The following is a 14,228-nucleotide window of genomic DNA, read 5'->3' as shown; positions in this document are numbered from 1 at the left end:
CATAAATGTGTTATTTTAATATAATATTATAAAGACAAAGATTTGTGTGAAGTATGTCTGTAATGAATTAATTCAAACTCGACTCAACCGATTTCAGATTCATTACAAATGCTATGTGTGTATGTAATTCTCCCTGAGTGCTTTAGTCTACGAATAACAATTATTCGTAGGCTTTAGTTAAAAAAAAAACTCGGGGTAATATGTATTAAGCTGCGTACAGACCGGCCAAACGAACGCCAACGAACGGGTTTCGTTGACCTGCGTTGCTGCAATCTGCCCTGTATTATGTATGATAAATATCCATCGTTGGGCGTTCGTTGACCCGGTCTGTACCCAGCTTTAGATGCGATTCGAAGCTCGTTCAGAAAAACGAGTCAATAATAAGATGAGGAACTGTAGTATCTAATTAATTCAAATAATGTATTGAAATGGATTTGTGCCTGAATAGCTTTGAAAAGCAATAGTATAAGATACGATAAAATAGATTTATTTTTCATAGAAAAAACTGTTTTACCAATTTTGTAATTATTGTGACTAGGTGTGTAGTATTTTATGAAATAATGTAAAGTTTTCTGCTCAAATTGATCTTTTTTCCTTACGATAAAGCTTTTAGTATTTAAATTGTTGTACTTATTTTAAGTTTTTTTAAAGAGACTTCTGTCCGCCTTTTTAGCATCTACTTAAAGAAAAAATACTTGCCATTTCGAGATTTGCCATACATCATTGTATTATTTTAATCACCTTAGTTTACATATTGTTTTATGGTAATTTAGACCATAGCTATCTTCAAAATTACATTTGAAAATCTATTCTAACGTCTGCTTAAAATCAATATTGAAACATGAAAAAAAAAATGTTCATTATCCCCTTAGCGCTGGAAGCTCTGAAATCAGTTGGTTTATGTGACTCTTACTCTATTGTGTGTCTATTTAATTTAATTTTGTGACTATTTCTATTATCGTATAATTTTAATTTGCATGGAACATTTTGTTTGTTTATAGATAATAAAAAAGCTCATTTTGTACATTACAGATAACGTAGTTTTTATAAATGAAACCTCATGTTTAATCCCATTTATTTGTTTATTTTTCTATAAAATACACATACAATTTGTAAATAAACAATTCAATATTCAAATATCTAACGTTACAGATATAATTTCTAAACATCCGTTTTATCCTACCGACTCCATTTTAAAGTTAAGTACGTCACATTTATTATAGAGCAAATCATACCTAACAGGATATGAAATAAAAAAAGGATGGTAGATATTTATGGTTCAATATAAATATTTCGAAATGCACTTGTATGTAAACATAATTTTAATGAAAAGAGCCACTCAGTTTATGTTGGTATTTTGTAAAGTATATTTATTCGATGATACTGATATGTCATTTTCAGAGATAGGTAAAGTACAGTCAGCCAAAGAGATTGTAATGTCGACTCGGCGGCAACGCAACACTTAACTCTTCCGATCAAATTTTAGCGACGCTGTGTTGGCACACAAATATCTTTGGCTGACTGTACATTACATACATACTTTTTCAAAAGTATTTTTGCAAAACAAGAGCAGTGGTGATTAGCAAGAAATAAAAAAAAAATGTTTATAGTTAATACAATTTAAGAAAGGAAAAACAAAAATAGGAGGATTTATTTCAATATTTTCAATGGTGTCATTAGGTACATACATTATGAGTTATTTACATTTACACGCCTTGCAACATAAGCAACACACTATTCTAAGACATCAAGATTTGCCGGGTTTAGCATAATACAATGGACCTTAAATTGCAACGTCGATATATTTTAATAGGCCTATATTGAATAAACTCATTTAAACATTAACAAACAATAAAGTTCCTTCTATTAAAATCTAGTTGACGCATAGGTACCTATATAAATAAAATTGTGAAAGTACAAGTGTAAAGGTGATGCTTAGGAAAAGAATTTACACCACAAGCTTCACTGGTCAAACTGGACACCTTTTCAGAAGAAACTTAAGACTTCGCTAACGCTAACGACGCAGCGCCGTACAAATTCGCGGTAACTCGAAGCTATATTTTTTTGTGGAAAGTTATTCAGTTTGACCAACAGATAGCTAGTATTTTTTTCCGGGAGCATGTCCTTTACAGCCTTTTCAATGCATAAGAAACTTAATTAAATTAGAACTTCTATTAAATTGTGAATCGCCTCAAGTCTATAAATAATCATAGATAATAATTAACTTTCCTCGTGAAGTAAATAATAATATGAAAACGGGTATTATTTTTGGCACTCTCTTATGGGTAAAACAGAAAACTTTCATCAATAAGTGTACCTACAGTAAGTAAGTACATAAACAATTAAAAATCTATCAACCGGTTCATATTTTAATGGTAAGTATATTTATTTTATAATTATCTAATTCATCATAAGACTCATTCTTTAATTAAGTATTTACTTTTTAAATATTTTCTCTTTTATTTTGTAGATAAGTACACAAATTATCATTTTATAATGCTCTTATTTTAATTATATTTCAGTAGTAGATACTTATTTATTTTCCAAGCAGAGCAGGGTTTAGGTTAAAGATTCAACTTATTTGTTAAACTAACTAGGTAGGTATAACAATGGATAAAATAATTTAATATATGTATTTATTTAGTATAGATTTGGAGAAGATTACGAATTAATCATCTTCTACACAGGTTTTAAGCTCGACCGATACCTGAAAAACTTCATGAAATGACTCGATACATTATTCGCAAGTGATTATTCGAATGTTTAAGTTTATTTGTGTTGGTTCAATGTAAATTTGAAAACTGTTCGCATTTTTTTATAAATATCCGACGTCTGTGTGGATTACGTGCCAAGTACCTTGATAGATTTCGGGGGGAGATACCTGACTAGGAAATTATAATATGCATTTTTTCCTGTTTAGTCGCACTATTCTGATCTGAGGAACACTTTCACACAACATTTGGATGAAGGCCATAAACAAACAGTTCAAGGAAATAAAAAAATAAAGTTAGACTTTTAGGTCTAGCGAGGGTCTAGTCTAGGCTACTAAAAATTATGTCCACATTGATTTATCGTGAAATATATAAGTATTTTTATTGTTGAATCACACTGATCACGTCTATAGAATCACGATACAGACAATTATTAGAATTCATATTACATAATATTATAGTTTCACCCTAAATTTAAATTATTGTGATTTCAAACCATTGTTATTTATGATAATGTCAGTTACTTGGTTCCATTAACGTCCACTATGAAAATATACACATTAAGATCTATATTATTTACAATGTCTATTTACATTTGGTGATGGGTATTTTACATAAATAACCTTAGAAAATATGCTCTATTCTTTGGAATTAACATAAGAACAAAGTAAGATTTGTGGATACAGGATTCGGGAAGGACTCGCTTTTTAATTAAATTGAAAACCTAAAGATAACTCATATTAACAATGTTTGAACATTGTGGTAGGGGTAGGTAGTAAGTAGTTATTTTAAATGTGGGTACGTAGTTCGCCAATTTAATGGTAGAAAGATGTGGCAGTGTAGGTATGATGGATTAATGATTATGGTTTTCAAAAAGTTCATCATAGGTACGAAAAACAGCATGCGATTGCAGCACACGGTTTTAACAATAGGTAGGAATATTAGACAACATCTTGTATGAAAAAGGGCGTCTCTCCTTTGAATGAGTGTGTGTAGCCATGTCACTTTGTCTATGACTAACCAAAATGGCGTCGCTTCGTTACGTGCGAATGCGTAGTTCAAAATTTTAATATTAAATGATTATTTATTCTATAATACTATAAAAAATGGCCGGAACGATTTAAAAAAGAAGGGAATCTTGAAAGGAAGCGGCGAAAGATTTATAGTGTTTTTAGACACAAATACATACTTCTGTATCTACTAGAGTATTTTGACCGTAAAGAGATAGAAGCTAAGTTTAGGATAAGAAAAGTACCTACATCTTATGTCCTGATGGCTCACTGACCTCATTATTTTCTAAAGAAACTATAGATTTCATAGTCTATCTATCGCTCATAGGAGCGTCATCAAAAAAACCGAGACATTAAAACTACACATCAACCTAAGTGAAGATGGTAATAGATTAAATACGGATCAGAGTTATTATTTTAAAAATTCCCGCATCTCGTACACTCATCCCAGCTCGGTTGAGGTAAATAGGTACTAAGCTAAGGCCTATCTTAACTTTTGATAGCTATTTGGCCTTAACTATGGATAAGTATACTGTTACACAAAAGGTTTTAGAGATATACGTAAGTACCTAATGGTCCATAAAATGTTAAAACTTTGTTCAGCAGGTAACATAAAGAATAACCGAGCTGTTTCATCTAGTCATTTAAAATTGGAACTCTTATTCATACCATTTTTCTTTCAACTCATTCATCCAAAGAGGTCTTCAGACTTTGCCACCCAAATAGTTTACCAATAAGTAGGTATTTTAATTTTCATACCCGTTAATCTAAAGATGTCGTCATCCCAATCACGCCAAAGAGTTCGGACATCCATTTTTAAACTCATTCACCCGAAGAGGTCGCACATTCGCCGTACCAAAGAGGTCGAGCATTCGCTGCGTTCAAAATTTAACTCATTCACGCAAGGAGGTCGGTTCAGCGGCACGCGACGGCGCGCGCGTCGCCGCTGCGTCAGAAGTTGCTGTCGAAGACGCCCATGGACCGCGAGATGCCGTCGTCGTGCAGGCAGCAGTCCAGGAACTCGTCGAGGGTCACCACGCCGTCACGGTTTAGATCCATTTTCTGGAATTTAGAAAATAAAGCAAGTATTAAAATTATAGCAGTCTGTGGTTCATGGGAAACCCTTTGGATGGGAAGGTTTTTTATTTAAGCAACTCAGTCAAAATGTACTATATTTTAGTCCACCAACCCGCACTAGGCCAGCGTGGTGGACTAGGCCTAAAACCCTAGACCAAAGACCCGTGCCCCAGCAGTGGGGATGTGATGGGTCGTGATGATGATATTTTAGTCAACTGGCTAATAACCGCATATTAGACAAGTACCATACAGGAAAAATGTTACTTAAGTACTTACCTATCGAAGGACAAAATAAAATAGGGAATAATATTTACCTGAAACAGTCTTTCCACCTTTTGCAGCACAACATCCTCTTCTAACAACGGCTCTACGATTTTGCCCATGAGGTCGTAAATCGCAGTGACGATTTCAGTCATCTCTTCTTTAGTTATGCACCCGTCTCCGTTGATGTCGTATAGAGAGAAGGTCCACCTTAACTTTTCTTCTAAGGAGCCTCTTGATAGTATCGATAAGCCCGTTACGAATTCCTGTGAATAAAAGAATTAAGTTGTTATTCACATGTTAGATGCACCTAGGGTCGCAGGATTATGAAATGAATGCAAATCACTTTCATAACATTATTGGGTCTAAGGTTAGTCACCATCGTCGTTAGGTAGGTATCTACTCAAAATGAGCGGAAGTGGCTCCCCCACACACTATAAAGATGAGTCATCAAAAACTTAACCTACACTTGTAGGTACATGGTATTTTTACTGAGGTAATTATGAAATAATACCTACGTGTGCTAGGTAAGTAAGTATTATTAAATAATTAAACTCACCTCAAAACTAAGCAAGCCGCTTCGGTCTTGATCCAATGTGTTGAACACCAAATGCGCGTACTGTGCGGTGTTAGCTGTAACAAAAAATATGATTAAATTTGTATGCAACATGAAGAGTAAACAGTCCTTCCTTTCACACCCAACTTGTTTAAGGTGACATGTAGATAGTTCGGTCGCTTGAAACCTACTTTCCCAAAACTGCCAAGACCCAAAGCCCTGTCCCATCAGTAATGCTAATTCCAGTTTTTACAGCCTTATTATCAAGAGTAAGGATGTAGGTACTATTATGTTCTTTGGTTGTCAGAAACCAGTTACTATTCCAGTGGTCTGCATACTTACATTTATAAAATCCATGGCTAAGTTAGGATGTGGTAGCTTAGAGACTGGCCATATTGTATAAGTACCTTTGTATACCTACTTACTGAATGGTCCATAGATATATCGCTCCCCTAGTAAATATAAGGGCACAACTCAAAGAATAAACCGTTTGGAGTTATGATAAACGACCACAAATATAGAGCAGCATGCCTAGTGTGAGTTAAATCATTGACCGAGCAAATAAACGCATGTGTTGTTGATATAGTGCAGCTAGGGTACCGCTAGATGGCGACTCTCCTGCCAGTTTAAGTTTACTTTTGAAAGGTAACGTCTCGGTGCAAAAAATAACTCACATAGAAAAGATCTTGTAATATATAAACTGAATCCATTTTCAGTGGATGATTGCTGGCTGGTGATATTAAAATAATCGATGAATAATGGTTCAAAAATAAAATGGTGATTCATCTGACCTTTGCAAGTGTGAAGGTTAGACACAAGGGAGACAAATACATATCTATACTTCGAAGCAAGGCTCATACGAATGAGTGAGTTGTACTCCCACAAATAAGTATGAACCTTAAAAAATTATGACATACCTAACAATTAAAGATCCTATTCCTCTTGTCATAAAACACAAATTAATTTACTAAAGATGCAAATGTATTGCACAATATTCTGTAATAGTGAATACCCATACAATCATATTGATACAGCATGTGGAAAGTACCTAATACATGACTAGGCATGTTTTATGATATTGAATATTTTTTTTAAACTAACATTCATAGCCAGCAATGTACTTCTATTTGTCACTAGTGCACTAATAAAAGTAGAAAGAATTCTTATAGGTACCTAATGATTTTGCAAGAAGGAATACAGTGCAGGGAAATTTTAATTAAAACATATCAAAGTTCTTACAATTACTTTTATTTCCGATACATTAATTAGCTGTTACAGACCTGATGTTGGATGGACGACCCGTCCAATAAATATAACAGTCACCACATTCATTAATGAAACTAAACGGTATGCCTATGCCACAGCATTCAGAATACTGGCGTACAGTTTACACAGTATGTCAAACTACAAAAATTATCACATCGGAATCATTGATACAGTCGGAAAGACACCTACCACATTTGGTTTAAACTTTCAACTTATACTAAAGGGAATTTTTGTTTCACAGAGCATCAAGAAATAGGGGTGTGTCACAAAAATTCATGTACATGTTTCCATTTTAAAAATTATGTGTAGTTGTTTGTATTAAAATTAACTTAATATTTAAAGTTTGAGATGGACTAAACCACTGCTTTCCAGATGGACATGGACAGTTCCTTATAGAGATAGTTTACACTCGGAGGCCTCCTGTTTGCTGCTGGTATACTTCTATTGTGTCGCCCTCCTCCATCTCCAACGACGTGGGTGTGTCATTCTCGTTGATGGGCTGCCCGTCAAACCTGAACCGCACCACTTGCATGGACAGACCCTGGAAATAATCAACATCATCATGAGATATGGACTGCGTTAGAGTAGTAGCTTTTGCGCTTGGATGAGATGGTGTTGTGGCGCTCCTTGAGGGTCATGTCCAGCAGTGGACAATACATTGCTTGAGATAATGTGGATGAATAAATACAGTTATAAAAGAATGGCAGCCTTGCATAAATGCTTGAGTGTTGGTGTTGTTTATGACGTGTGTAGGAATATAATGTACAAACAAATTTTATTCATGAATTTGTATGGTTTTGCAGCTTTCATATTATGGAATAAAGTTAGCATCTAATAAATACAAGTGTAGAAAGGTTTATTTCATGTTTAGCCTTGATCTGAGTGTGTACAAGATTAATAAGACTAATGTTGTTTTTGTGAGAATCCTTCGCACAAATATGTACAATAAATAGCACAAAATACAGGTAGCGGGATCAGGATCTTCGAAAACATCACCAACTTAAAATAACATGAATCTTTAATTGAAAGTCATGGTATTGGTTAGGTCATAGCTTGGTAAATACCCATTAATCATAGATTAAACCTTAGAGCATTACAACTTTGAAGTGAACAAGTACAGCTTCAGAAAAACAAATAACTTTTCAGAAAATTATAAAGAACACATCCGCAGTTGCTCTTAACCAGATCAAGGTGAAGTGCTATTAATAGGAATTTCTAGGAATAAGCTGAGAGAAATCAATAAGTGTGCAATAACTAAGAGTGGGAGGTGAAAAGCTGTTACTTATTTTAGGGTTAGTATTCAGTTCAAAGTGATTTACGTGTGTAGTATGCATGAAATAGTAACTATACAGAGAAGAATAGAATGGATAAATGTGTACGTACCGCTCTGTCGCAATAAGCATTCATCAATTTCCTTAGCGGCGTGTGTTTTTTGATTTTGAATTGGACAATAGCATTATCCTGACCTAAGACTTTCAAGTTGATGTGTTCGCTTTCTCCCTGAAAACAAATAAAAACATTGAATAAACATAACGACGTATGGAGAAGACAAGTTTATCGTATTTCGAAGTGAAATAACATGAGTTATCTACGTTACAAAGAACGCCATGTCGGTCGGTGGGAAATATGATTGGTGTCCAATGATGAAAATACTGTTAATACGTGTGAATTCTTACCTTTTTTTCGTCAGACATATTGGAATAGATGTGGTTATCAAAACTACGAGCACAACACCACTAAATTTGCTAAATATCCAATGATTATTTCACTAAACACGCACAACTGACAGATTCTCGATCCGGTGGCGTGGTAATGGCGTCCGGCTAGAGTGGCTTGGAACGGATACAGTGCTACCAACTGCTGCGCAGTACGATGCGTGAAAGGGCGCGAGTCTGCGCTATACGTTCCTTTTTATTTTTAGATTAAAATTGATTCCAATATTCACAAATCTGAGAATTTCCGTGTACAAAATAAAAAATATACCTATTTTTTACTAATAATGGTAGATAGACCATAAAATTAATGCTAAATTCATCAGCTTTAAATATATCATGTCGACTTTTATAATAATAATGTAATATGAAAATATTGGAACAGAATAAAAATTCATATTTTACATTTTTATAGTAAGAATAAAAACGGATTTATTTAACGAAAATGTGTATTGATTTATATTTTGTTCTAGATTCTAGAACATGTCTACCAACATTGAAGGTATCCGTTTCCTTTATAGTGTTGTACCATACGATGTGTAAGCGGAAATGTCTAGAGATGTCCACCATGCATATCGATATTTTTACGTTCCGTTACACGTGGAACGTTACAATTAATACGGCAAAGTTATGTTGGACTTGAACTATCTTATGTTTGCAATGCAATTCTATACAATACAATTTTCCAGTATCACATCTTCGTATCGTAAAGGATAGCCACCGCTTGTATCATGCGTATCATGCTCGTTCAAGCCATGACGAGCAGTTTGATATAATATTAATCAGAATATTATTCTGCTTCTTTTGCCTCTGTCTTTTGGTGGCATTGCACAAATAATATGATTAGGTATTTGCGATCAGAGAAGGAATAACTTTTTGCCACGAGAACTCTTGCCATTAGACAGGTAGGTTCTCTAGATCAGTGTCTTTCAACCTTTTTCATAATGCGACCCCCCTGGTATAAAAAAAATATTTCGCGACCCCCTTGACTCTTTCGTTTTTTTGTCATGTATGTAGTTATGTGTATTACAGTATTTATTCCATACCACGTATTTATGGTCTCCATGATTAGGACTCGAAGTACATACTAAGATTTAAAAACATTATTATTTTATTTATTTTCGGATACGTGTGGCCATTACATACGTACGACTAATGCCATTGCAACCCGGAATTCCTATCGAAGATAATAATACATTTTTAAGGGTGAAATTATAATAAAAAAGACAAAATACCTGGCTTTACTAAAAAATAATACTTGTGGTCGTCGTCTTTTAACCAGGCAGGAAGGCCTTCCACGCCACGCCACGAAGTTTCCCGAATGCAGCCCAACCCAGTTGGATGCGCCTTGCAGAAGTCCTTGTCGAAGTTGCTTCTGCCTAGCCGAATAGTCTGCCCGAGGTAGACATATTCTTGCACAACTTCGATTGTTGCCTCACCAACGACGACCGGCTCCGGTTTGATGTGAGCATTGTACATGACTTTCGTCTTGTCCAAGTTCATACCGAGGCCTACACGTCGTCGGGATTTAGCATCCAGCTGAGTTCCTGCAGAGATTCTGCCATAATAACGATGTCGTCCGCGAAGCGGAGGTGTGACATGTACTCGCCATTTATACATATGCCATGTATTTTCCTGTGCAACGTCTTAAAGACATCTTCCAATGCATTGGTGAACAGTTTCGGAGATATCACATCCCCCTGTCGCACTCCTCTTAGCAGTTGGGTAGGTTTTGTCTTGTGGTCCTGTGCTTGGACTATCATAGTAGCGGCATCATACAGACTCCACAATACATCGATATAGCGCCAGTCGATTTTGCAACGCTTCCAAAATTGGCCATGTCTCGATGGAGTTGAAGGAGTTTTCATAGTCCACAGCGGCTAGATACAGATGCTGATTATAATCTTCAGTCTTTTGTATAATCTGCCTAAGTGGATGTGGTCTATTTTACTAAAACAGATCCACGATGAGATAATTTAATTAATAAAAAGAAGCTCAACCTTCGCATTTAAGAAAATTTTAAGTAAAAATATTTTTAAAGTAAGATTATAATTAAGATTATAATAATACTAATAGGGAATATGCGTAATTTTTTTTTTATACTTTTATTGGATAGTTTTACATCACTTTATTATAGTAAAAAAAATTCAACGCCAAAATAAGTAATTAAGGTATTTTAAAGAAAGTTAAAAAATTACAACCATCACAACCACTTTGAAATTCCCGTCAGGATGGCGGGCTGTCGTGACGTCATAATCGTTTAATTTCACGGCTCAGAATAATGAGTCCCGTCAGTCGGCATAGATTTTTTACCTAATCAAGTAATCACAGAGTACTTTTGTGTTTTCAACAAACCAATGTTGTCATGGTAACAAACGAAAAAGGAAGTGTATAAAGTGTGATCAGGGGCTGTTTTGTAATGGTAATAAAGTGTGACCAGTGGCTGTTTTGTAATGGGAGCTCGTAAATAGCTGCTAGTAGCTCTTTTGAAATGGGAGCGCGCAAACCAGAGGACCTTTGTACACAATATTACGCTATTATGGCAATATGAATAATAAAGTAATATTTGTATTGTATGTAAGTACTTACTGTAACTTTGGTTCTCAGTAAGAGAGACTAGGGTTAGTGGGTCATTCTATTCTATTATCTGTGGGGGTGTAAGAACCTGCACTTGGCTCTCTTGAATGGAACCATTGTGCATATCTCAAAGGTCTAAACCCCCTTATCTAAACTATCGAATAAGAGTATAAAAATATATGCATATTCCCTAATATTTGGGCACACGGCTCTCGACTTTTCAATAGTCTTTGCTGTCCTTTTCCGCAGCTGGCCACAGTTTACTCGTTCATACTGCGTAATAAATTTTATGTGTCCAGTTCTTCTGATTACGAGAATTCTTCCATAACTTAATTTAGAAAAAAATAACAACTTTTGAAATATACTAACGACTGCCATTATAACCTAAAAGTAGAAAGAGCAACTTGTGTCATGTTCATGTCATAATACTTACAATACAAATTTAATTTTATTGTGTTGCAATATGGAGCATATTTGAGTGGCTCGTTGACTAGCGAATGGCTGTTTACGCCTCATTACAATAGAACAACTAGTGGCAGCCCATACACTACCAACAAAAAATATAAAAAGTCCTAAACTTTGCAAACAAACAAGCATATCAAACAAGAAGTGGAGAGGTTATAGGAGGCTAGGATCTACTCGTATTGGAAGAATTTTTATTTGATCCATCGTATCTGATCACAACGAGCATCACAAATACTCGATGACATTAACATTTCTTTGTTTACACTTGACATTTATTTAACTATACGCAAACGCAAAGAAGTTATTATTCTGAGATTGATATATACAGAATTATGACGTCACATCCGCCCTAAGAAAATGGGTGACGTTTCTCGGAAGATAGAATTTACCGAAGTTTTTTTGTACTTTTCAACTTTATTTACTTGCTCAAAAATAAATTATAATCAAAAATAATGATGGAGTCGTAGTTATGAAACAACAAAGTTTATTATAAATAATATTTGACCTTTATTTGAACCACTTGCATATTCCCTATTGTCTTTATTGATTTTTTTAACTAAAGTACCTACCCAGTTTTTTCGCCTTCCCTTCCTTCGCGACCCCCCTACAGAAGCTTCGCGACCCCCCAGGGGGTCGCGACCCACAGGTTGAAAAACACTGCTCTAGATCACCATTTATTTACATTCATACTGATTATCGTGAGAAATTCAGTATTTTTTATCTTGCTTGGCTTTTTTCTTTCAGCCAATCTAGATAGATACATAGATAGTACTTACTCTATACAGGGTGTAGGAAAATGGTAAGTAAGTAAGTATACTGATACTATAGACTACAACATTTACTTGTAAAAGAACAACGAGCCGCTCTCTGATAAATGTTTTAGTGTACCTAAGTATCTTTCTTTTACGACATTTTTATCATGCTTTTGGCTGGTATTGTACCATTCGTTAGAACTGTACATAATACAGAAATGCTCGACAAAATGTTGAAATCTATACTCACCTTAAGCCGAAGGGGGGTGACTCAGGGGGTCATTTGAACAACTTTTGTTCTACAAGTTTAGAAAATTCACGAAAACCTTACTAAATTCGTTTTCCATAGAAACTTTGTTGGACATATTATTTTTTTCTATGGAGAAGGTTTTTTTTCGCTAATTTCCAAAACTTGTACCTACCTAACAATTGGTTCAGTATGACCCAGTACGATACAGTATGAGTATGACAGGGTAGGTACAAAATGCGGTCTTATAGCTTATAGCAATCTTTTCCAGAACACAACTCACATTTATCTCGGGAGCTTTTATGTTATACACAATAAATTGTGTGCGGAAGGTAGGTAAGATGGATAAGATACTTAACCTATCAGAGATAAAATTTTCGGTCAGATTTCGCTATACTTTCTATATCTACTTTCACTCATATTATACTTGCTTAATTCCCGACGAAATGTAGTATTATTTTTGTAGCAGGTGTAAATAACACGGGATAGCTCACAGCTGTGCCCTTTGAAATCGTAAAAACGGAACGTGTGTTTACCGTTACAAATCTGGGGGTGTGATCTAGGTATATAGCCGTTTTATCCACACTGAAATATTTACTTCTTTAACAAAATTTTACACTTTTACATCATAGGATAAATATAATTTTATAGAAATGTAATTGGGTAAGTAGTTTGGTACCTATCTAGTAAGGTCTGGTGTATAAAATTATGGTAGGATCATAGCTTCGGATCTATTTAAAAGCGTGACTTTATTAAAAAGTAGGATTAAGTTCGAAGGGAAAGTCTTTTATTAAAAGTGGCGGGATTAGGCCTGCTGGAAACAGGTAAATGGGAATATAATTTGTTATTTGCTGTGTTCATTAAAATACTTAAAATAATGGTGGTTGTACAGAAAAAATAACAGTCTTTTGGTAAAGTTTTGTCTTTAACATGTAGGTTTTGTTATTAAAAAAAAAACGACTTAACTACTAAGCCAAACGGTGCAAGCGAAGTTTTTATTACTTCCACGCCGATAAATCGTAGACAACTAGTTTATTTCCGAACGCAAACACAACGAAACTAGAATTGTTTTTCTTAGTTAAAACAATATTTAGAACACGTTGTCTTTATGGCATGTTAATATTCACAAATTCTTCTGAATGTTGGGTAGATGACATGTTATTTATTATCGAATAAGTAGGTATAGATCACATATCACATCACAGAAGAAGTAGGTATTGGCAAAAAATATAGTAGCCGATGCAGTGTAACTAATACCTACACAACATTGCAGCAAGCATTTTATTGCTATGAAATCCGGAGTTGAAATAATCTGAAGTCGGAAAAGCTCGGATATTGAATGCAGCACCCACTGGGTATTCTGAGTGACGTCGCATTTCTAATGCGACGACCTATTGCGATTTCACAGTTCCACCATATTTATCTAAGGGCCACTTGCATCAACATATTAAATTTAGATTTAGTGTCAAATATCGATTTCAGAAACGTCAGTCCATATAAAATTTGACACTAACTCGAGATTTAACACTAAATCTAGATTAAGGGCTACTTGCACAAACATTTAAATCTAGATTAAGGGCCACTTGCAAGAACA

The 14,228-nt window shown here is 34.8% G+C and overlaps 2 protein-coding genes across 2 annotated transcripts in view; both read right to left on the bottom strand.

Moving 5' to 3' along the window:
• Window positions 1-4,672: 4,672 nt before the first annotated feature.
• LOC105396024 (Kv channel-interacting protein 1) overlaps window positions 4,673-14,228 on the bottom strand; it is a 175,578-nt gene continuing 166,022 nt past the window's right edge. The window contains exons 8-10 of the mRNA XM_048629594.1: window positions 5,619-5,692; window positions 5,113-5,325; window positions 4,673-4,783 (exon numbers count right to left, since the gene is read on the bottom strand). Of these exons, the coding sequence (XP_048485551.1) occupies window positions 4,673-4,783; window positions 5,113-5,325; window positions 5,619-5,692 (398 nt within the window). The remainder of the gene's footprint in view (window positions 4,784-5,112; window positions 5,326-5,618; window positions 5,693-14,228) is intronic.
• LOC105396021 (small ubiquitin-related modifier 3) lies at window positions 6,847-8,722 on the bottom strand. Its single transcript, XM_011568006.3, has 3 exons — window positions 8,558-8,722; window positions 8,265-8,381; window positions 6,847-7,422 (listed from the first exon to the last, which is right to left on the bottom strand). The coding sequence occupies exons 1-3, from the start codon at window positions 8,573-8,575 to the stop codon at window positions 7,285-7,287; spliced, it is 273 nt and encodes a 90-aa protein (XP_011566308.2). The 5' UTR covers window positions 8,576-8,722; the 3' UTR covers window positions 6,847-7,284.

The sequence above is a fragment of the Plutella xylostella genome, chromosome 23, assembly GCF_932276165.1.
Source record: "Plutella xylostella chromosome 23, ilPluXylo3.1, whole genome shotgun sequence".
NCBI classification, from domain to species: Eukaryota; Metazoa; Arthropoda; class Insecta; order Lepidoptera; family Plutellidae; genus Plutella; species Plutella xylostella.
The sequence above is the reverse complement of the archived record's forward strand: the minus strand, read 5'-3'. Positions and strand labels throughout refer to the sequence as shown.

Bases quoted from the DNA above. Each gene is read 5' to 3' on its own strand.
- LOC105396021 (XM_011568006.3), bottom strand. The intron at 7,423-8,264 runs GTACGTACACAT...GATTATTTCCAG, and splicing joins ATGCTTATTGCGACAGAGCG to GGTCTGTCCATGCAAGTGGT.